Source organism: Mangifera indica, chromosome 13 (genome assembly GCF_011075055.1).
Source record: "Mangifera indica cultivar Alphonso chromosome 13, CATAS_Mindica_2.1, whole genome shotgun sequence".
Taxonomy (NCBI): Eukaryota; Viridiplantae; Streptophyta; class Magnoliopsida; order Sapindales; family Anacardiaceae; genus Mangifera; species Mangifera indica.
Genome location: NC_058149.1, coordinates 6819652 through 6845644, shown reverse-complemented (window position 1 = coordinate 6845644; position 25993 = coordinate 6819652). Strand labels below are relative to the sequence as shown.

Sequence of the window (25993 nt, the reverse complement as noted above, 5' to 3'; positions counted from 1 at the left end):
CACATCATTTCATTCCCCTTTGAGAAACCTATGGACTTAACACACTCCACTGTACCATGTTTGCTGAAACCGAAGCTAACTCCGAAGCCACTTCTTGAAGGCAATCCGTCTATGAGAAGGATAATGCGAGACGTTTCTAACTCAAAACCATCAGCATTTGGTAACGTTTTCACGAATTTAGTCGTCAAAGCGAGAAAAGAAACCGACTTTGAAACCGCTGTTATTGAGAAGCCGAAGCAGCGGTTTAAGGTATCACAGGGTGATCCGACGCCGTATGGAGCAACTTTTCGAGACGGTGGAGTCAATTTTTGTATATTTTCAAGTAATGCAGTTTCCGCTACTCTTTGCTTGATCACTCTCTCTGATTTGCAAGAGGTTATTATTTAACTTAATTTAATTACTAGTCATCTGATAATTAAGTTCATTTTCTTGTGATTAATTTTGTGTAATTATTTGATTTAGGGGAGAGTCACTGAAGAAATCTTCCTTGATCCTTTTATCAATAGAAGTGGAGATGTGTGGCATGTATTTGTCAAAGGTGATTTTAAAGACATGTTATATGGATACAAATTCGATGGCAAGTTTTCTCCTGAGCAAGGACATTACTATGACTCCTCTAAAATTGTGTTGGATCCTTATGCGAAAGTTAGTTGCCATTAATAAAGAGTTTTTTTAAACATTTTTTACGGTTTATCCATGGACTGATTTTTGTTTGATTTTTATAGGCAGTTATCAGTAGAGGGCAGTTTGGTGTTCTGGGGCCGGATGATAATTGCTGGCCTCAAATGGCCTGCATGGTGCCTAATTCTGAGGATGAGGTGGTTGCTTCATATACTTATATTATCTCTTAATAGAGATGTCTTGTGTTTCAGTTACAGTATAAGATTTTGGGACAATCTAATTGTGTCCATATCCCTGAGCTAAGACTAGAATAATGAGCTTATAAGCACTCAGACACTGTTTACTGTAAATATGTTCTTCTTATTCTTAGTTTGAGTTAGTTTTAGACTTTTAGTCCTTCAAATTTCTTCTTAGTGTAAATATGAAGTATTGATTTCTCATTCTGTGGTAAACTTATGTTTGAGTTTTAATCAGTTGTAACTTCTGATAAACATAGTTTGTATTTTAATCAATTGTAATAAATTATTTGGGCATTGTTCCAACATCCTTGTGGTTAATCAGCCATTTGATTTTCAGTTTGACTGGGAAGGAGATTTACCTTTGAAGCATCCACGGAGAGATCTTGTAATATATGAAATCCATGTTCGAGGATTTACAAGACATGAATCAAGCAGAACTGAATTTCCTGGCACATACCTTGGTGTAGTGGAGAAGCTTGATCACTTGAAGGTAGTGGTTAGAGCACTTTTTTAATTACTGTACACATTTTATATGAAGATTTATCTAAACTGAGATGAATAGTAGAATTCTTTCACTCTCACTATTTTGTGATTTGTACACATATGTTTTGTACAATGGCCTTGTGTGAAGAACCAAGAACTAGCGAAGAAGACAAGGGATTTTACCAGAGTCCAACCGTTGGGGTTGACATTCTGTCCCTTTTGAAATATGATCACTTAGTGGATGTTTGATCCACTATTGGTTCTTTTTTTTTTTAAATCTTTGTTATTATAAAGTCCTTTATTCTTTACTTATAAAACAAAGTACATCAGAATGCATTGATATAAACAGCCATGGTGGGAAACAGTTAGCAGATAAGTTATTATAATTGTGGTATCAACTCGCATCAAAAAAAGAATTTTTGTTTTTTGACATTAGAATCTTTGGGTGCTATGCGGTCCTCGTTGCAACTAGAAATGTCATAATATAATATTTGCTTTGTGTGAATGTTATCTACTGCCTTTCATTCTAATCTTACATGGTTATGATCGTAGTTAATTTTCAATTTGGCATGGCTTTTAGTTAGACAAACATGATACCACTGAGCTAAATAATTTTATCAATGCTGAGTTATCTTTTGTAAGCATTACGAATTTTATTTTGGATTATTGACTTTGTTGATTAATGTTGGAACAAATGTTTGGGGAAGTTTCTTATAGGGAGATTGAATGAAAACTATAACTATTGAGTTGTTTCATAAATTGTTTATGGATTGAATTGAAAATCTCAAACCTAATTTTCTTGAGTGATAAACAAGATAAAGTCATTGTATATTTATCACTTTTTTCTAGTGCATGATTAATATTATCTCATCCAAACAATTTGCTGCCCAGGAATTTTTTATTATTTCCTTTCACTGGACTACTAAGATCCATAAACTTGTTTATATTTATTTGTTGTGATCCACCTTACTACAACTTATCTCTCTAATTATGCTCAAGTTCCACTTTCACAATATGTTAAATATGCAACTATTTCTTCACAGTTGTGATGATCTTTTTCAAGACCTAAAACAGTGTATGGTTAGCTTTTTTAAGCACCATAAAGTTTGTGAATGGTCAAATTTTATTTTTGTAATCTTATGTTATTGATTCTTGTAAAGTAATCAGTATCATCTATTTATTTTACAGGACCTTGGAGTTAACTGTATAGAGTTGATGCCATGTCATGAATTCAATGAGCTGGAGTATTTCAGCTACAATTCTTTCTTGGGCGATTATAAGTATGAATTTTCACCTTTTTTGTTGAACTTATTTTGGTATTATGCAAAAATTTAAAAAGATTTATGATAGGAATCTAGAACATAATAAACTAATTGACTGCAGGAAAATTCGTTTTATTTCAAATAGAATTGGGGGACTTGAAAGGTTCCTATCACACAGGAAATTATAAAACAGAAAACACAATTTTCTGGTAGTTTGATGAGCAATAACACTCTAAAATCCAATACCTTTAGCTGTGTGTTTACATATAACTTTATCGTTTGAATGTTATAACTTTCATGTTGGAATTTTAAAATATAATGTTGCTAGTTGGTTTATCAAAATGTTACTAGTTTATTGTTCAGTAATACAAACTTGTCATTGTTATAGGACATTATGACATGGTCACACGCGCACATAATAAAACAAATTTTTAAGTATGGATGTCTATGATAGAACTTCAGGAATTGAAATAAATTTGTAGAAGATATGAAGTGAATATTGAGAAAAAATTTATTTTGATGCATTCGATTAATAATAATGAGTGGTTGAGTTCTAGGTGCTACGTTTGGATTGAATATTGGTAGTGCTACTCTGTATACAAGATTTCCTGAAAAGCCAAATAATCTTTCCCCTCTACACAAGATTGTTTAAATAGATAACTTCCTAATCTAACATATATTTATGTCTTTTTTTAGCCTTTAGCTTCTAATCTAATAGGTAAATCCTTGGTTAACCTTATTTCTTATCACCTCATAAGTAGAATTGGTGTCTTGCTTTTTTGCTAAGTCTTCTTGTCCTCTTATTGGAAACCTTCAGCACCTTCACTTTCTACAGCCTTTTATGGTATGTTGCCACAATTGAGAGCCTAACAATACCTCCTTCCTCAGCAACTGTATTGATCTCAAGACAAAATGAAGGAATTACTACTAAAATCAACTTTGTCTCCCCTTCCAACCTCTTCTAGTTGTAGCCCCTTCCATTGGATTAATACCTGTGGAGAAGCTAACTCATCATTCAGTTTATCTGCTGAAGTGAGCATGAATGTTGATTCCAAGATTGTGGGAAATTCCTCCTTCCAACTTGATGGGTAGTTGCTTTGTTTGGAAGTTATCTTTTATCGCCTTTTTAAGCAAAGAAACATGGAAAATTGGATGTACACAGGAACTTTCAAGGAGCTGAAGGCAGTAAGCAATAGGTCCAAGCTTGGCCATGATTTGAAATGGTCTATAAAAGTAGGGGGATGGTTTCGAGTGTATACAATGAGCCATAGATTGCTTGTGTAAAGGCCTAAGTTTCACATTAGCCTAGTGACCTACGTTTATAGAAAATAAACATTGTCTGGAATCAACTTGCTACTTCCTTTGATTTTGTTTTCGTTCCAGGTTATAACATAATTATTTCAATATCTCATCATGATCTTCCAATTCTAAAGCCATTGCATCCACTGATGACTCACTTGGAAGAGTGTCAGTGATGGCCGATTGTACACAATTTGGAAAGGAGCTATCTTCATTGTTGATTGGACGATGTTTTATATACCAATATTCTACCCAATGAACTCATCAACTATGTTTCAATACACCTATATATCACCTTAGTCTAGCCATTGATTTTTGGGTGCTACGCAGAGCTCATGCATAAGATTGTCCTTTGGAGTTTGAAGAATTCAAAACAGTGGGGTCTTGATCACTCACCATCCCATGGAAGTTGGCGATTTCCTTGGCATAGATTTTTGCCTACTTTTTGGCTATATAGGGGTGTTTTAGCAAGATGAAGTCCATACTTTGAAAATTTGTCAATGATCATGAGCACTGTATCAAATCCTTGTGACTTGGATAATCTGAAAACGAAATCTAATGAGACATTCCCCCACACAACAGTTAGCAAGGCTAGAGGTTGGAGTAGGCTTGCTGGTGTCGTTGTTTGATACTTCTGTTGCTGGCAAACCTCACAATTAGCCACATAATCCATCATATCTTTCTTCAATCCTATCCAAGACAAGCTATGGGCTATCCACTTCTTTTTTTTTGGGGTAAATTATGGGCTATCTAGTTATGCACCCAAAGGAATCGCAAAGGGCCACTGTGGGCATGGCATGAAATTCATAGACAATTTGCTGAATCCATGGAGACTTTCTTGAAATTACTAAATGGCCTTTGTAAATAAGCTGATTGTGAGAGAGTAGCATGAAATAGTTGGTGGGTTGTTCTCAAGAATTGTTAAGACGGTTGATAATGTGCGGTCATTTCTGATTATTGTTGCTAAGAAGTCTACATCCATCCACTACATAATATTACTGTGATCAATTCTGTATTTGCTGATTTGGACTCTATATTTGCTGATTTGGAGGCTAATTCTGTGTCTTGATAAGTTCCTTTGCTAGAAAAGGCATCTACTATTTTGTTGTTTGCTCCTAGCTTATGGTCAAATTTGTATCCTAATAATTTTGTCGATTACTTTTATTGATTGGGCATAGATTCATTGATTAAGCAAGTACTTGAGGCCTTTTTGGTTTGTTTGGACGGAAAATGGTTTGCCTAAGAGATATGGTCTCCAACGTTGTATTGCCAACACCCAAGCTAGTAATTCCTTCTTGTTCGTGGATTTGCTTGTTGCTTGCTCCGAGAGGGCCTTGCTAATGTTGTATCAATACAATGACTCCTTTTTCCAAATGCATCATGTTCAACCAAAAATGACAATGAGAAGTCCGACATGGCTAAAACAGAGTCGATTGTGACAACCTTCTTGAACTCTTCATATTTGATAGGGGCTTCAACATTCCACTCAAAGGAATTCATTTTGAGTATATTTGTCAAAGGACAAACTTATACACCATAGCCCTAGATAAACTTGAGAAGATATGTAGTCAACCCCAAAACCCTCTAACTACCCTAACATTCCTTGGAATTGGCCATCTTACTAACCCCTTAACCTAGGTAGGATCTATGGCCACTGTTGTGGTTAATATGAAGTGGCCCAAGTATTCTATTTGTTATTGACTGAAGCTACACTTCTTGTTGGCAGAGAACTTGCTTGTTTGCAAGGCTTCTAACACTTCTAGAAAATGAATAATGTGTTGTTCCTTGTTATTAATGTAAACTAATATGTCTTCAAATATTACCAATATGAATCTTCATAAGAAAGGCTGTAATAAATCATTCATGACATCTTGAAAGATTGTTTGGAATGGTTGCGTCGTTTAGGACTCTGTAGTTGACATAAAGCCTCAAACTATTTTCTTTTTCACTTGAATCACTGAGCTAAAAAATGGCCTACAACTAGTTTGTATGATCTTTATGATTAGCATTTCATGGACTAGAAGGTTACACATTTACCACTTCAGTGCTCAAATTGAACTTTATGGTAAGTTGAGGTGGAGGTAGCCTTATTGGTTTTGGAATATTGACTATTATTACTGCAATGCCATTCTCGATTCAACCTTTTGCTGTGACATCAGGTGTTGGTGTGTGGCCAATTCTTCTTCTTTGGTTCCATGGTTCATAGACAAGTACAATTTTTTTGATCATCGACTTTTCAAATTGATTTGAATAAAGCATGTGATTTGCTTCAAGTTGGATCTGCTCACAATTGTTGAGTGACACCCTGGGCTTCAAAGGACATTGTCAATTTTGCTGATATACTCAAGGTTTCCAACAAAGTGATTCCTAAAATAAAGTTCACTACTAGTGGAAATGGATAGCAATTGATAGTGATATGAAGGCCTTATACATTGAGTTTGACTTCAGAACACACCCCACGACATACAATTTGGTGATCATCTCCCAAATTTACCCAAAATCCCCATATGAGTGGAATTACTAACTCTGGGGCTTGTACTACATCAACCAAGATGAAGTTATGATTGGCTCTATAGTCAATTAGGATCACCATTGGAGTTCCTCGCAGTTCACCATGAAGCTTCATGGTGCTAGGTTGTGTAATTCCTATTGTAGAGTGAAGATGCAACTCCATGGTGTGACATTCCATTGGTTTGACTTCCTTCTCTCCTTTTCAGCTTTAAACGACTTTGTTTCTGTATTCTTAACAATGATTAAAACTCTTCGATGTCCATTTGAACATGCATGATTGGGTGAGTATTGTTCATCCCATCTGAAGCATTGGTTTCGAGCTTGTTGAGCTCACATTTTGATTGGTGATAAATGTTTAGCTCTTGTTGGAGGCAAACGAGCTAGGTTAGGTGGTGGTAGGAGAGCAATTAGGGATTTCATTTCTTTCAATTAAAAATTTTGGGTATTAGTTGATAGGCCTTAGGTCAATCGGCATACCCGTGGACCTATGGATCTCAAGTCATTGGGTCAGAGCACCTAAGAAGCAATTTGATCCTACGTCTTCCCTTTTATTTCTTCTCCCATGTCTTTGGCTAATGCCATTGTTCGAACAAGATCTTACATATTGTGCACCCACATCCTTCGTTTAATCTCTTTTTTGACTCTGTTGATTAAATTTCCCAAATAAGCTTATTTGGCCAATCCAAGTACCATCCCAACCATGTATTTGAACTGTTGGATGTATTCCTCCATGGTGGTCGCTTACTAGGAGTTGCCATCTTTTGAATTGGGTTCCCAGATTTTCCTCCAAATTGCCGCATCAACTCAGTCATCAATGTTTTTTTATAACTCTATTATTAGAATGTTCTCGGTTCCTGTATTGGAATGTTAATTTTAATTTAATTTTATAATTCTAAGCTCTATTTATAGAGTTGCTTGGAGTAAAAAGCAAAAGATAGTTTTATAACCAATTTTTACATAAAAGAGTTATGGTCCAAAATTTACGGGGATGTAAATTTTTAACAGAAGAATAAATGTTGTCAAATATTTTTTCTCTAGTCCATTTCTTTTTATAACTCTATTATTAGAATGTTCTTTTACATGGGAATATAGATTTCGATGTTAAATGTTTAGTGTGAGGCTCAAAAGCTTTCTAGACTAAAATCATAGTTTCTTTCTTCTCTAAAAAGGAGTGATAGCTGAAAAGAAAGGATTTTTTAACTTTTGGGCATGACTATAGTAAGGGCTGTGTTGGATCAGACCAGCTATGTTTCTGATGTCACAAATTAATTAAGTCAAATGAATAGACCAATTTATTTTAAAAATATGATCTTCTCAAATTTGAGGAAGTTGTTGATGCATTGTTGACATATCTTGTCTGATTATTATTTCTTGCCAGGGTTAATTTTTGGGGGTATTCCACTGTCAATTACTTTTCTCCTATGATTAGATATTCATCTAATGGCACACATAATTGTGGCCGTGATGCGATTAATGAATTCAAGCTTCTTGTCAAGGAAGCACATAAACGAGGAATTGAGGTGATATCTAGTCTCAGTAAGAAAGAGCATTTCTTTTCGGTGATTAAAAGTTTTCCTTATCTAATTTTCTTTATCAGGTCTTCATGGATGTTGTGTTTAATCACACAGCTGAGGGCAATGAGAAAGGTCCTTCTTTGTCATTTAGAGGTGTTGACAACAGTGTTTATTACATGTTGGCTCCTAAGGTACAATTTTTGACACATTGCCCCAATATATACACCTTCACTTGATTCGGGTGTTGTTTTATTTATTGTCATTCCATTTGAAGTGTATGTTAGTTCCTAAATAAGCAGGGTTAATTTAAATGGAAGATATTCTTTTAATATTTTCATAAAAACTGATGATTTCTTTACTTGATTCTTTGATGTTTTGTGAGTTTTCCTATTTTTTTACTTAATGTAAGGCTGATGTAGAATGGTTGGACAAAAGATAAAATAGATGAAGAAATGCAGAAAAATATTGAGAAAGAGGAAGGGTGATTAAGTTAGAATAACCGGAGAAGGGAGAGAGCCTAATTTTTAACAATCTATTGCTAATAATATCTGGCTGAAAATCAACCTCCATTGTTAATGTTCCATCTAAGGTTTCGCAAAAATATGAGGCCCTATATGTGGTGACCGATTACACTATAATAAAACCTAATCACACTAACATAAACAAATAATAGAAGTATGAATATGAAATCCAATTCAGTTAAAAATAAGATTTTTATATCTTAATGCAAAGTACTCACTAACATGATTATAAAATTAAATCATTGAATTCTCTTCATTGTCCCTATACAAAAATAAAATAAAATGAAATAAAATTTGACTTTTGGGGAGTTTAGTAGGATTGAAAGGGAGAAGATGAAACTTCGTCATATTAGATGGACAATTTATTTATTAGTAGAAAAATAAAACTTTGTTGGACAAAAAGGTGGAAATTTAATAGATTTAAACATTAATTGATGTAAAATAAAGATTATAATTAATTTTTTATTTGACATATCATTTTTGGTCAATACAAATGGTATTTTGGTTTGATTTAATCAGTTTTTTGGTTTGAACATTTCTGCACATTCTATTTAGGAGCTTGTGGGGGATTACTTTAGGTTTTAGGAAGCATTTGAAAGTTATTCAATGGGAGTTTGGGCTCTAAAACCAAATTGAAGTTGTACAAGCAAGAATAAAACTGAGATGCATAAGGGATATATAGAAATAGGTCAGAAAGAAGACATGGATATAAGTTAGAAGTACTCATGAGTGGAGGAAAGGAATTAGGTAAAAAAAAAGGGAAAAGACTTAATTTTCTTTTTTTTTTTTTTTAAATTTTCTTACTAACAAATTTAAACCATACCCTTTCCTAACTTGATGTGTGTAGGATTTGATCCCAAGATCTCTTTTATGATTCTATGACATCCAATCAACTAAATTATCTAGTACTCATAAGAGAGAAAGTAAAGAGATATAATATGAGATTTGAAGCCAGTGTTCATTGTTGACTATCCACTTAATTCTAGAGGAGTAATTTTTAACTTAAGTAGACAATCATAATAGAATGGTTGCCTTCATTCAATATAGCTTATATTGACTTACTAGTTTCTGGGCTTTGGTGACTTCTAGTATTATAGTCAAAGTTGTTTGATAGGGAAGAAAGTAAGAGCATGACCCCTCTTCTTTGTTTCTAGGGTTTTGTTATGTTCATCAAATCCAATAATTTGAGAACTTGTTGGTGTAATTTTGTTTTTTACCATTTCCACAATTAAAGCTTTAGATTGAGATCATACCAAGTATCTTCCTGTTTTACTGTCTGCTTGCTACAATTTAACTCATGAATTTTGTTGCTCTGGAATTTGTGGTTATTGTTCTATGCAACTGAGATAATATGATCACATATTAATAGCGACCCTTCTGCCATTTAATTTCAATGCCTCTTTTCATTGTTAATGCTATTAACTTTCATCATTAATGCTTAGCCTTCACATCTAGTTATACATGTAAACCAAATTATCAACCAAATGGTTGACGTTACCATACTAAATGTGACAAAGAGTGTTTGCTTTAAGCTAGTAGTTTAGTTTTTTTACTTGTCTTTGATATTGTATTCAGCTAGTCCAGGTTAGATTTCTGTTTAAAAACTAAAATTACAATTTTATGGTTGTATGTTATCCTACTTCCACATTTCTTCAGATATCAAGCACGATGAATGAATTTTGCATTATGATTTTACAGGGAGAATTTTATAATTATTCAGGCTGTGGGAATACATTCAATTGCAACCATCCTGTTGTGCGTCAATTTATAGTTGATTGTTTGAGGTCAGATTCATTATTTTCTACACTGATTATCAATCTTCCATCTAAAAAAAGTTTTACAGTTTGATATACCTACAAATGCTGTAAAATCGAGCATAATTTTTTTTAGCAAATTCCTTTAAAGTTTTTCGAGGCAAGAATGTTGATTATGTAGCTATTTAGATTCTTAATAACTCATGGATTTAGCAATTCAATAGTATTTGGGAAACATCTTATGGGATTTGTCAAAGCTTATACATAGGACAAGGACAAGGATTCAAGACGCACTTTTAATGTATGTTGTTGACTGTTGTGTTGTAAAAAGGCAAGTATAGGCAGGCTATTTATTCCTAGGAGAGTAGTTGACTTTTATTGTATGTAGTCGACGTTTATGTGAGCAATTGGTAGTTAGAACTCGTCAAAATTCTTGGTATTTGTTTTGCTTTTTTACTTGTATCATATACAAGAGAATAATGAAAAGTGAAGAATAAAAGTTCTCTCAATGTACATCGTATCAGAGATCCAATCCAACAAATAGTCAATTTTCCAGGCTCTCCAACAAAGGACAAACTACTCATAAGGTTCTCAACATAGGAGCAGGAAAATCTTGGTGGGATCATGACTTCATTGTTAATATTGTGATATTGTCGGCGATTTGTTCCACAACTTTTATTTGTGACATTGTGACCTTGTTAGTGATTTGTTTTGAAGCTTGGATCTTGTTGGCGATATTGTGATCATCATTAGGAACTGAGGAGACTTTGTCATCCTATTGGTGAAACCCTAACCTTATAAGTCAGATAAAAACTTGTTGGCGACATTGCAATCTTATCGGTGATCTTCTCCACATTTTACAACTTGCTGGTGAGACCATGAGCTTGCCGACAATCCTTTCAACACCTTTCCCACATCATGGATTTGTCAGTGAGACCGAGAATTCATTGGCACCCTTCCCAGACCTTAATTTTATTAGTGACGTTGCGTATCTAGTCCAAACTTGCTCATGATACTAAAATTGTATTGGTAACAATCCCTATTAAACTTGTGAATGATATGAGGGTTGGATTCAAGTCGTGTTCTTTGAGCTCGAAAACAAACTTGGCTCGAACGAGCTTGAAACAAGCACAACTCAAACAAACTCAAGCTCGAGTCTGAGAGTTAAATATTTCCAACTCAAGCTTGAAAGGTGTTCAGTTCGCCAAGCACGTAGACCTGGAAAAATTCGATACAACTCAACTAAAGTGATTTCGTTTTGACCAATATACATAAAAAAAGTGTTGTTTTAGTCATTTATTGTTCAGTTACAATACCAAACCAAGTTTAAAGCTCAACATAGCTCGGTTGGCTCAAACTCGAGCTCAACACCTCTCAAACTGAGTCGAGCTTGAGTTTAGACAAGCTCAAGTTCAACTCAGCTTGAATCCAACTCTAAATGATACCATGAACTCAATAATTCTTCCTAGACCTCAATTTTGTCAGGTACATCGCAAATCTTGCCGATGACTATCCCTACAAGAGATTTATGCTATTGTAAGTGCTTAACCATAGATCTTCTTTTAGATAGTGATGACAATCTTTCTCTTCTTATTTGTTTGGAGAAAAAAATGTGGAGGGAAAAAATGATTCTTGATCATAAAAAATTTGTTTGGAGTGAATAAATAAAAGACTAGAAATAGGATTGATGATCTGGTTTTTTCAAAGGATGAATTCCTTACTCTTCAACAAGTCATTGCCAAAGTCAAGGTGGAATCATCTTCCTCCACTCCTAATATTGTCCAAAAAGGTTTTTTGACATTGCTCTTAGTAGTTTATGTAAAGATCAATTTTGTTCTTGGATCATTCATTCTGGAGCCTAAAATCATATGACAAGTTTCTCTTCCATTTTTCCTCATATTTTTCTTGTTTCAAAAGAGATGAAGTTCGTGTGGCTGGTGGAACACTTTTTGTAATATTTAGAAAGGGTTCTACTAGCTGCACTCCACTATTAAAAATATCATTTGCACTTAATGTCCCAATTTTTTAATAATTTTTTATTTGCTGGCTCACTTACAAAAATCTCATTTGTAAAGTGTTTTTTTTTCTCCCAACTCATGTAATTTAGGATCTGAATTTTGGAGCAATGATTGCCAAAAATCAAGGTGGAATCATCTTCCTCCACTTCTGATATTTTCCAAAAAGGTTTTTCGCAATTGCTCTTGGTAGTTCATGTAAAGATCAATTTTGTTCTTGGATCATTCATTCCAGAGCCTAAAATCATATGACAAGTTTCTCTTCCATTTTTTCCTCATATTTTTCTTGTTTCAAAAGGGATGAAGTTCGTGTGGCTGGTGGAACACTTTTTGTCTAACTGCTCTCCACAATGAAAACTATCATTTGCATTTAATGTCCCAATTTTCCTAATAATTTGTTATTTGCTAGCTCACCTACAAAAATCTGATTTGTGAAGTGTTTTTTTTCTCAACTCTGTAATTTAGGATCTAATTTGGGAGCAATGGTTGGCTATGGTAGAGTCCAAAATGGGTTGTATTTGCTTTAACTAAGTTGTGGGAAGATGAATATATTCAAACTCAAGCAGAAGATGAGACGAAAATGGAAATTGCTAGATTGCGTGAAAGGCTAGGACATTTTTTTTTTCTGTTCTTGAGGAATTGTATCTTAGCATGGCTAGAGTGTCTAATGTTAAGAATCTGTTTTGTGATGCTTGTGAGCTAACGAAACTTACCTGAACTTATTATCCTTCAATCAATATTTAAAGTTTGACTTGTGATAATTCATTTAGATGTATAGTTTGTGATAATTCATTTAGTTGTGAGTTTGGATGGATTTACATAGTTTGTTAGCTTTATGAACTGCTTAGTTTGAAACACTTTAGTGTACTTAATAAACTCCAAGAGTGAAGTGGTAATTCTTATAAAATGTTTCACAAGCTGATCACAACCCAATCTTATTTGAAAATCTATACCTTGAGAAGTTATATTGAATTGGAGTATAAGGAAAAAAACTTTTAAGGCTATTAGATGGAAAATTAAATTGTTCATCAAATGAGTTGTGTAGATACTCGTGGTCAAGGGGAGAAGGAAGAAAATTAGGGATTTTTGGGTAACCTTAGGGTTGCGGTGGCCAGTCTTAAGGTTGATTGTGGAGGTTTCTGTCTCCTCAAATGGTTGAAATGAGAGGCTTTGACTCCTCAAATTATCTGGTTTATCCATGCTATTACCCTTTGATGAATAAAATAGCTTTTGTTAATGTTTTTTTATTACTGTTTATGTTGAAATTGGGATGGCCTGGGTTCCTAATAGAGATCTGATTTCTTTATTTTACCACAGATACTGGGTAACAGAAATGCATGTGGATGGCTTTCGCTTTGATCTTGCTTCTATAATGACTAGGGGCAGCTGGTTCTTCCTTGAGCTATCTACTAGATATTCTATGTCTTTTAAATTTATTTGTGAAGCTGATTTTGATATCTGACTTATGATTTTCCTGTTATGGCAAAGCCTTTGGGATGCAGTCAATGTATATGGGATTCCGGTAGAAGGTGATTTGTTGACTACTGGCAGCCCTCTCAGCAGTCCACCACTAATTAGCATGATTAGTAATGATCCAGTACTCCGTGGAGTGAAGGTATTCTCCTTAAATTTTCTAATTAACCTTTACAGATGCTCACGGGTGTTCCTTCATGGAGTGAGGGTCGTACTAAATCCTAGAAGGGTTCTTCTGAGACTTGTTGTTTCAAATTCCCCTTCGAATTACTTCTTTTAGATTTAGACTTGCCCACAAAGATCTAACAATCCAGATCTTTCACTGCTGTCCTATAATCTCTTAAAATTTTTAACTTGTTGGGAGTAGTACTTGTGATATTGTTGAATATCATGAGGCTATGGCATTTACAAGTGCCTTACTACCAGTGATGTCTTAACTACACGATATTTGTATGCGTTCCAACTTCCTAGAACATTTCTGCTCTCTTTGTATTTATTATTATTATTAAATTAAATTAATCTCCCCAGCTTATCTTATGCTTTTGATTACTTGCTTTTCTGTGTTATATATAACAGATTAACCGGCTAGTTTTTTTTCATTTTTTATTAGCTTATAGCAGAAGCATGGGATGCAGGGGGTCTATATCAAGTTGGCATGTTTCCACGCTGGGGTATTTGGTCAGAATGGAATGGGAAGGTCAGTCAGATTTTAAGCTTTCTAAGTTCATATAGAGAATTGTGAGGCTTGTGACTGGCTCATGGATTAGTAATCATACACAATGCCATGGCCATGTTATTCATCGACCTGATGCTAATTCCTAAGTATGTTGTAGGAAGGTTTACCTTAAGAGTCTTGAATCTTCTTGTAACTGGCCTTCTATATGTGTGTATCTATTCTACAAGCTGATGGAATAGATAATTATGGATTGATTGATATAGTATGTATTAGCTTCTAGTTTTATTTAGTTTTGGTGTGAGGTCTACAGCTGTAAATATCAGTGCCTTCTCTCCTTTGCTTTGTTAAAGCCCTACATTCATGTACTCTTACATGTTTAGTTGAGTAATCTTATAGGTCCTAGGAAGAAACCTACTTGCATTAATGTGTCTTGATTTATATTTCTTCTAGCAAAGGGCTTCAATTAATTTATTATCATTTTAATTTCAGTATCGTGACATAGTGCGACAATTTATTAAGGGTACTGATGGCTTTTCTGGTGCTTTTGCTGAGTGCCTGTGTGGGAGCCCCAATTTATACCAGGTATATCTTCTGTTGTGTGCTTCTTTTGAATGCTGAGAGCCTGAGACCTTATAACCTTTTATGTGGTATTTTTTAGTTTCAAGTTTTGCAGGCAATCTCTTTTTTTTCCTTTTTCTTTTGACAACTAAAGTGTTGGATCTTTCTGATTCCATGCTATTTTATGAATGCTGAATTGTGAGTCACATTTTAAAGCCTCTTAAATATATGCTTAGATCTGATATTTCGAAATGTTTTATTAAGTCAGGATGGAGGAGGAAAGCCGTGGAACAGTGTCAACTTTATATGTGCACATGATGGTTTTTCCTTGGCTGATTTAGTGACCTATAACCACAAACATAATTTGGCAAATGGGGAGAACAACAATGATGGAGAGATTCATAATAATAGCTGGAACTGTGGACAGGTAGATTAATATTTTATTTTACTTTGATACTTGCTCTTTTTATTAAGTAACCTTATAGATAAACTACAATATCTAATCTTCATTATAAATGTACAATAATTTCTCATGAATTATGAGATTCTTTCACTAACATTTTCCCTATAGTAGGCTGCTGTGAAATCTCCCAGATTTTTTTCTCTGCCTGTATTAATAAATTAATTTCTGAGTCAAAAAAATATCTTAATTAACTGATTGATGTTTCAAAGAGCAAAGAATCTTGAAGGATCTTGTCTATCCCACCGTAGTCAATAAATTTTGCTGTCTTGACTCTTGATCACTAACCAAATATTTTGGCATTTTCATCCAATTTAATCAATATACAAACAAAAATAAAGAAATTCTGAGGAATGATTTATGTATTTGATAATCTTCACAGTTGTAACTTTAGCTACACAATATCTTTATCGAATGCAAATTATCTTCCAATTTATTTTCAGTTAAAACTTTTTCCTGAATAAATTCCAATTTATCAAGATAGACTTCTTCCATGTGCGTCTCAACTAGGTTGTTTATACTAATTTGCTACACTAGAAATTGATGTCTAGGCTTGTGTGGGAGAGAGATATAACTTTTTCCACAAGGCATTGATACATACCCATGAAGCACTTCTAAATTCTTCTTTTGTTTGTGATTGTTAGGTGTGTCTGTAGGTTTACTGCCAATCATTCCTATTTCTTTTAGTAAAGCAATCACTTACTTTTGTTGAGAAATTGTGGTTCCCATTTTTGAATGAGCTACTTCCATTCCCATGGAGTATTTAAGATTTTCCCTAGTCCTTGGTCCCAAACTCATGAGCAAGTAATCTCTTAGGCTTGCTTATCTCATCCTCATTAACTCAATCGACAGACTTTATCAATGTTCATTTTGTTTTCCAAACTTAAGAAGATCTCCATGTATACTTATTCTTCTAAATTGTTATTAAGAAAGACATTTTACCATCCAATTGTTATAGTTGCTACACTCGGTTAATTGCCTGTAACAAAAGTGCATGGACGGTGTTTAATTCAACAACTGGGGTCAAAATCTTCTAATAGTCGATTCCATAGGATTGTGTAAATCCTTTAGCTACTAGTCGAGCTTTGAATTTGTCAATGTCTCTAATAGCTTTGTACTTGATAGTGAAAGCCCATTTACACCTATCTTCCTTTCTAGTTGATTAGTAAGTTTTCATGTGCTATTCTTTTCAAGGGCATGAATTTCATCTTCAATGGCTTTCCTTCACTCGGGTTTTTGCAAAGCTTCATGGACTATAAGGAATTTGCATATGAGTGAGCCTTGAAGCATATGTTCAGCATCTATGAGATAGATTCTCATAGGAGATAAAGTTATAAATGGGATCTTTTGTGCATGAACGAACTCCTTTTGTAAGGCTATTGGGATATCAAGTTCATCTAACTCAAGATTAGAATTTGTGTTACCCGAGAGAGTTTCTATTGGAGTTTAGTTTGAATCTGATTCTTGAGTAAGTTTTGAATGTGTTTGGTGCTTTTTATCCTCAATTGTTTTGTTGCTTTTTTTTTTTTTTGTGTAGACGATGAACGTATTATCATTAACAGTCTAAGAATAAATTAGAGATGAAGGGTTATTTTGTTTAGCATTGTTAGGGAAAGGATTCACGAAGAGGAAATAGGTTGGAGTATTATGTGAAGTCATGGATTTGTTTAAGACATGGATTGTGTTTGAGGTCTAGACAACTAATCTGATGTGTCCTAAAATTGAAGATTTGGATTTGTCTGAGGGTTTGATAGTATTGGAATCTAGGCAACCGATCCCAATGTGTCCCAAAATTGATATTCGACAATGTGATTCTCCCCTTAATTATCAGTTTTGGGGTAATAGGGTTAAATTTCAAAATATGTTACTTATTTTGAATTGTAGAATTATTTTTTTTTGGTGATAGGAGAGACATTGACAACCCTTTTGATTTGGGGAATCCTAAGAAGATGCGTTTGTTGGCCTTGGAAATCAAACTTATTTCAATGTTGTTGGGATATATGGAGAAATAAGGAACAACTAAACACTTTGGGCGGAAGAGAGGAGATGAGTGAGATAAGATTTAAGGAAGAGTTGGCTTGATATTTGGAAGTTCAAGACACGGGAAGACATTCTATTGATAAGGTAAGTTGCTATGAGAACTTTTATCCAAAAAATATTGGAATATTGGCGGAGAACATGAGGGCTCTTACTACCACTTCAAGCAAGTGTTTGTTTTTCATTTCAGCCACCCATTTTGTTGAGGGGTATCAACACTCAAGCTTTGATGAATTATTCCCTGTTTTTGCTAAAGTTCCTTGTGAAGAATTGAAGTAATTTCCTGCATTATCTATTCTTAATATTTGGATTTTGGTTGGAGTTGGGTATGAATCATGTTATTGAATTTTCTTAAAGATTTGGCTCACTTCTTGTTTTTCTCTTATGAGGAAAATCCAAGAGATTCTAAAGTGATCGTCTACAAAAGACACAAATCATCAAGTTCCTGTTATAATTTTTAATATAGATGACACCCAAATTTCGCTATGTATCATGGAAAAGGGATGAGAAGGTTTATATGGTTAGATTAGATAAAAAGGGGTTGCTTCCTAATTTGTTGCATTCGTGGAGACAAAAAGAGGTAACAAGACTTTGCAAGTTTTCTTCCTAGTCCTTGTTAAGTTAGAGTTTTCTATTATAATTAGGTTAATTATGACACAAACTTTTTGTAAACTTCATTCATTGGTAGTCATTCAACTATAACAATATTTTTTTATCTCCTTGAATTATTGCTTTTGTATTCTTGTTTTTGGTCCTGTGTTGAATGAGATCAACATCCTATTTTTTATGTAAAAGGTATCACGACCCGTTCGATGCTTGTCCTGCATCACATTGGAAGCAAACATTAGTGACCTAGCAATCTCTAGTAGATGGCTATTCTTTTTTCCAACTAAACCATTATGTTGAGTTGTGTATGCACGAAATATCTGATGAAATATGCCATGATTGGAGACATGTTTTTGAAAGTCATTTGAAATATATTCGTGTCCATTACTACTGTGAAGAATTTGAATAGATTTTTAAAACATGTATAAATTTGTAAAATTAATGAAAGATATAATTTTTTTGAAATTTTTCTTTCAAAGGTATAAATATCTAATAAACTAGTCTGTGATCATTTATAAATGTAATGAATAAGTCCCCAAATGTCACTATGAATGAGATGAAATGGTTTTGCTGATTGATATGAGTGCAAAGGGTAAGAATGTCTAGACTGTTTAGCATGAATACAATCTTCAAATTGAAAAACTTTTATGTCATTATTAATGAAGAAATTTCGATGCAAATGTTTCTAAACTACTAAAACAAGGGTGTCCAAGTTATTGATGTTAAAGAAATACCTAATTATTAGATATAATAGAATAGAAAAAAGTTGGAAATTTTCTTAACCTAAAGGAGATGTAACACCGTTGAAATAATATAGTTCATTGCATTCCTTAGCACTGCCAATCATCATCCCCAAGGACTGGTTTTGAAATTCATAATGAGAATGAAAAATGTTACTACATAATTAAAGTCTGTAGACAATGTACTGATAGATAGTGAATTACGAAAGAAATTGGTAGCATAAAGAGTTGAGTCCAACTCCAAATTAGACACTTTGATAGTCCCACAACCAACTGCATAGCAAATGGTTCCATTTTTATTATACTTTAAAATCAGCAGTACAAGGAGAAAAGTGAACGTATAAACAAAATTAGTCAAATGATTTGAGACACCAGTATCAACAATCCATACTTCTTGTGTCAATGTGTGAGACACGAGGGTGGAATTAAGAATACCTCTATGAGCAACTGATTCTGTAGAAGTAGGAGGATTGGATGTTGTTGGTAGCTTAATTTGACTCAGAATAGCTTGTAGTAGTTCAACTCGTGAGGTTGAAAGTTGAAGATTTTGAGTAGGAATAAGAGTATCAACAACAGAGGCAACAACGGGTCGAATAACAAAGGAATCGGGAATGGTGGCAAAGGAACTAGTTGTTGAGCTTTAGAAACTGGTAGTATTGGAGGAAGAAGGAACTGCTCAAATAAATTGGAGAGAGAGAACAGGTGAAGACATCTGATGAAATAACTGGCTGATTTCCTAGAAGATTTTTTGGTTGATCTGATGAGATCTAAAACTTCAGATTGCAGATTTTCAACTTTCAATGACTTATAATAGTAGATTGGTAGCTTTCAACAGCTTCTGACAGTAGATTGGCAACTTCTAACCTTTTGCAACGAGATTGGAGGTTTTGATGGTGTCTTTGCTTTTTCGGTAGTTAGTGTAGACTTGTGGTGACTTTTGTGATGTCTAAGAACTCTGGTGGCATCTAAGGTCTATAATGCTTTCCAGTATGGTTCTAGCAATGCTTTAGCAGAGTACACCCTTTTTTCCTCTGAAAGTGTAAAAAAAGTTTTTAGAGTCTGTGCTCTGATACCATGAATTAAGAACTGAAAGAGATTGATGAATTCTTATTTCATTTTATTCAATAGTGAATAGGTGAATTTATATTTAGTTTACAGCAACAAACTTGGAAAGCAATTAGAACTAATTCAGCCTAATCTAGGGAAAAAAAAAAAAGGAATATGCAATAACTAAATTGGAATATTAATTTTAGAGTTTAAGGATCTTTTCCTGGTTTCCTATAGTGACAAATCACTAAGCTTACCACTAAATAAACGTTGCACTAGTTTAATGACTATTTTATTTGAAACTTGAATAGATGTGCATTTATTTGTTTTTGTGGATTTTGGGTATGCAATTTTTGACATTGCATGTTTTCATATCCAATTTTGGATTTCTTCTAAACCTTTTTAAACATAATAGAAATAACTACTGATGTACCTGAATATTTTACCATTTTAAGTGATAATGTGGACTGTCAGTTATTTTTTAGAAACAAGTATTCATACTGTTATGCCAAAATATATATAGGAGGGAGAGTTTGCAGACATTGCGGTGAAGAAACTGAGAAAACGACAAATGCGGAATTTCTTCCTCTGCCTCATGGTTTCCCAAGTAAGATTTGGCATAGTTTTTGCATTATCTTTGGACCATATGACTTTTGGCATAACCAGCAATTGTTAAGCCTGAGCACCAAGCAGCATAAATAGCAAGTGGTTTGCGGTAAATATTCAAGATATGTATTCTTTTGTGATTTGGTAATGTGTTGTGCTCTTGTACACACTAAGATTGAAATTATTTTATGAATATGTTAAGTAAAACAAAATTTGCTATAGAAGTTTATTTCCACTTGATGAATTAGGGAGCAACTTGGACAATTTACCTCAAACCAAACCTGACTTAAGGAAGTTAGGGGTAGGGAATGTCAACTGTGGTTGGGCATAGGTTGGATACACCAGCCTAGACCAATGTGAAACTTGAGTTATTCATACATATGGAGATATATTATTTTTATGCTTACTGAATTTTTTACTTATATTGTTAAATCTATAAAATTAGCAAATTTGATGTCTCTTTTGCTTAATATGTTATCTTTTGGTGTATTATAGAAGTAGCTTGAATGAAAGACAATAATTGTGTTATTGTCTAATTTTATGAAATGAAAAAAGAGTATCATTATGAGAGGATTAAAAAATAATGGAATTGAAATCAAAATAAAGATTATGATAATATTATGACTGAATTAGCTTGAGAGATTTAAGGAATTTAATAAATTTAAATTAGGATAAGATTTTAGAATATGAGAGGATAAAGGGGGAACAATAAAAAGGAATAGTGGAGGAGGAAAATATGGTTTTTGGGTAGCTTAGGCTGTGGGCAGCCCTTTAGGCCTACTGGGAGGGGGAAGACACCTTTAATTGTCTTTGGGAAGAGTTGACACTTCTTGTTACCAACATTATTTTTTTTCAATATTAATAAAATCTAAGTAGTCTCCTATTCAATGGTATCAAAGTGGTGAGATCCTTGGCAAGGGAGAAGGCAAATTGGCAAGATATGGTGCTAAGAAGACAAATTGTTATAAGAGGAAGCATAGAAGTATAAAGGAAAGGGAAAGGGAAAAAATGAAGGGGAAGAAAAAAATTACTTTCCAACTTACCCACCTTGAGGATAAGGTGGTTCCCAAAGGGGCGGATAATGATAGGATTATGAAATAATTATAATAAAATTATGATAGGATTAGAAAATAATTAAATTGAAATTAAAATAAAGATTATCATAATATTATGATTGAATTAGCTTGAGAGATATAAGGAATTTAATAAATTTAAATTAGGATAAGATTTTAGGATATGAAAGAATAAAAAGAATAGGGGAGGAGAAAAATATGGTTTACAACTTAGGTTATGGGCAGCCCCTTAGGGCTGATTGGGAGGGGGAAAACACCTCTAATTGTCTTTGGGAGGAGTTAGAACCTTTTGTTGCCAACACTATTTTGTTTCAACATTAATAAAATCTAAGTAGGTTCCTATCACATTACCTGATCTTTTCTTTTTTGGTTATTACGGTTTTGGACTTAATGTTATAATCAACTCTATGTTAGATTTCAAATTTGGCCATTTTTTAATTTACATTTTAATTATTATTGTCTTCTGCTATAAAAAATGAAAACAAAAGTCATTGATGATATTAAATGTTTTTGATCTTCAGTTCATTTATAGTTTTACTTATCTTGATTTTGTGTGAAATATTATGTGATATTATTCTTTGCTAGATTAACTTAGTAGTTTTTGTTCTTATCTAAGATGAAATAATGGCTTTTAATGAAGGGCAATACTATGTGTTCCTATTTTGGATATACAATTGTGTATACACTTATATGTGTTATCATATGATTGAATGTTACTCTATCTTTAATTTAAAATCACCAAATCATGTGATGATATATATAAGTATGTACATATTTGTGTATTTAAAATGGGTATACATAGTTTTATTGTTTAACAAAACACCATATAGCATACATATATCATATAACAATTATCTAACAACGACCTATATAATTATTGCAAATGTATTAACAAACACCCACCTATATCAAATATTTTAGTTCCAAGTGTCTAGAAAAGTTTTATCTATTTAATGCTCAATATTTTAACCATGGGATGTTAGCAGTGTCACCTTATATATCTTACCAGCATTTTGTTTCATTTTTCTTCTTTTTTGCATCATCTGACTACAGAGTGATATATATCTTACCAGGGTGTGCCAATGATTTATATGGGCGATGAATATGGACACGCAAAAGGAGGAAATAACAATACATATTGCCATGATAACTATGTGATCTTCTACACCCTGCTGATGTCTGGCACTTCTATTGATCCCAGTTGTTGATTGTGGTGACTAATTGTCAGTCATGGTGCAGATAAACTATTTTCGTTGGGATAAAAAGGAAGGCTTATCATCAGACTTCTTCAGATTTTGCCAACTTATGACCAAGTTCCGCCAGTAAGTGCTAACATCTTCATTATGGTTATTTTTCTTGTGTGTAATATGTATATTTTGTTTCATCTCTGGTCATTTTTATGTTTGATCTTTCAGTGAATGTGAGTCACTTGGTTTAGATGACTTCCCAACAGCGGAGAGGCTTCAGTGGCATGGCTATGCTCCTGGGATGCCAGATTGGTCAGACGCAAGCCGTTTTGTGGCTTTCACATTGGTAACTTTTTTACTGTATATTCAACCTCATTTAAATACTTAAATGCTTATGTTCATAAGTGGATTAGTTCTTTACTGAGATATATATTTATTTTATCTTTCATGACTATATCAAGGCTTCTTAGGATTGCCTTTGTAGTTTTAAAAGCAAGTTAATGTGGATAAATTGGTAGGATACTCCATTTTCCTGCAATAATATGCTCTGAATCATTCAAAGCAGATATGTAACATTGTATGTGTGGGTATGGAATTCTCAGGTTACCTCATTTGTTTAAAACATATTTTACATGCATGCCCTTGTGAAGAGGGAATATATAAATGGAAAGAAAACTCCATTTTTTTCTACTTTAACACAAGATGCTTACTAATCTTGTGAATGTTACTTTTTGGGAAATTTGAGTGAAGAGATTGTTATAGTTAACAATTAAAGTAGGAAACACAATCACACTAAAGGGGTTTTTGTTTTGGGTAATTTTTTATTACTCTGATAATCTATCTTTTATTATTATCATTACCTTGTTTGTTTTATAAAATAATAAAAAATTTCAATAATCTTCTATTACCAATAGTAATATGACAAGTAATAAAAGAGATAATCTGATTACTAAGTTAATTTTAATTTTGTTACTATTGTATTCTTACTTATCAAACTTTTAGGATAAAAATAACTTTAATTTTCAATCAAAATAATAAGTAATATAAAAAATATTTTTTTAAAAAATATATTGACAAAAAGATGACAACTAAAAAATAATTTTATTTATTTATTTCATGATTTGACAACATGAAAAAAATTCTAATATATTATTAACATGGAGAATATTTTAAAAATTACACAAATCAAATATTTTCACGTAAGGCATGTTAGTTTAACTAAATACAATGCTAAGTTAATAGAGTAATCTTTTAAGCTTATTTAAGTAAAATACTATGTTAGTATTTTTTTTATTACTTCCAATGAAGTATAATAATTATTTATATGCACAAATTTTACTACACATAGTAATAAATTTATTTTTAATAATCTTTCAAGTAATCTACTTTGTGAAAATCTTTCTTTTTTAATATTAAAATATTACCTGAATGACACGCAACCTAAATGTTTGTTTAGGGTGTAGAGAGAAAAATTTCAATCTCAAGTATTTTTAATTTAAAGGCAAGGTGTGCCATTATTGAAGTATTTTTTATTGGACCTTGAATGTTGGAAATCAACTATTTGACAGGAAAGGATATAATGATCTATCTTTTCATCATAATGAAATTCAATGGCATTATTCCCAAAATTTTCAACCATATAACTCTGCAGTAAACTACCTTGGGTTTTTTGACTATGAATGTTTAACGTTTGAGATTAGAGAGGAAGAAGTTGATATTATGGTTAATGTTTGTCCTTTGCATCGAATTTATTGTGTTCTTTGGGGTGCTTTTGTTTTAAGTCTCTCATTTGTGTGTATAAATATATTGTAGTTCTCCAGTTAGACATTCTGATATAAATTGTCAAGACCATGCTTAAGTATCATCATAATCATCCATATTCAGGATGTCCTAAAATTAATTTTGTCAGAACAATACACTTCTTATAATTAAATTTCGGCTTGCATTACACTTTTTATGTAAAAAATAATGATATTTATAAACCATTTAATGATTTACAATGGTGCAGAAAATGATGTTTGTAATTAAAACATATCAGTCTGATCGTTTGATGGGTTGCCTATCAATTCTTTTTTTATCCCACATTTGCTTGCTTCAAACTTTCACATTATGTTAGCATGTTTCTAAACCTTCAAATGTTTCATCTTTGGAACTTTTTTACTGCAGAAAATATAGGTTACTCATGGATAGGAAGACTTGTCTTTTTACATAGCTGATATAAGCAAATACAGTTAATATAGGAGTAATAAGCTATTATTTTGCCTTGCAATTCTCAGTTATTTCATTGACTTGTAATCCAAACGTCCGGAGTGTCATTGACTCTTGCTTCGTTTGTTTCACTTCCATTGATTTGATTGGTCCTTACTGGTTTAAATTTGAAACCAGATTGACTCTGTTAAGGGAGAAATCTATGTTGCCTTCAACACCAGTCACTTGGCTGTAACTGTTGCACTGCCTGAGCGGCCTGGATATAGGTGGGAGCCGTTGGTAGACACCAGCAAGTCTGCACCATTTGACTTCCTCTCTAGTGATCTTCCAGAAAGGGAAACAGCAATAAAACAGTATTCTCACTTCCTTGATTCCAATCTTTATCCTATGCTTAGTTATTCTTCTATCATTTTATTATTATCACCACATGAAAATCCTTAAGCCAAAAACCCTAATAAGGAGTGGAGCAGGGCAAATCCCATTTCAAATTCATGTAAATATGTAAAGATTGAGTTTGAGATAAGTGCATGGAAACATCCCTTGTTTCTTGTAATTATTTGCTGCATTTCACTACTTTTTCGTCATTTAGATGATTAGCCATTGAAACTGTGCACCTTATTTTCAATTCCCTAAGTGATAGTGCCTGTCCATGCCCCTAGATGATTAACCCATTCATACTATTAAAATGCCTTCTTACCTTTGAACACATATTATAGATTCTAGAATTTAGTAAATATAAATTTTGTTAAACATGATATAATATTAGCCTTTTATGCCTTTTTAAAATTTATTGTATTTTTGTGTGTGTGTGTGTATAAATTGTATATAAAGTTTGTATTAGTTATAGGATTTTGTGGATGAATGTTGTGTTTCTGTACAATAATGTCTTTCTAACAGATTAAAAGCCATATATAGGGACATACCAAAAAAATCCATTGAGCTAGTGAAGAACATATTTTTCTCGAGTAGATATTACTTATTCTGAAATTTATCTGAAGTTGTGAATTTGAGATGATTTGTTACCATATGTAACATTAATACTTTATTTGATGAATCATGATTTTATTGACTTTCAAATGTGATATTGTTGTTTGTAATGATAT

The 25993-nt window shown here is 33.0% G+C and overlaps 1 protein-coding gene across 1 annotated transcript; it reads left to right on the top strand.

Moving 5' to 3' along the window:
* On the top strand, positions 1-25443 carry LOC123195103 (isoamylase 1, chloroplastic). Its single transcript, XM_044608707.1, has 18 exons — positions 1-375; positions 463-645; positions 726-818; positions 1198-1350; positions 2532-2623; positions 7794-7935; positions 8013-8120; positions 10149-10234; positions 13537-13608; positions 13708-13834; positions 14303-14389; positions 14858-14950; positions 15195-15353; positions 20340-20423; positions 22569-22649; positions 22735-22817; positions 22911-23028; positions 25068-25443. The coding sequence occupies exons 1-18, from the start codon at positions 31-33 to the stop codon at positions 25329-25331; spliced, it is 2370 nt and encodes a 789-aa protein (XP_044464642.1). The 5' UTR covers positions 1-30; the 3' UTR covers positions 25332-25443.
* The last annotated feature ends 550 nt before the right edge of the window (positions 25444-25993 follow it).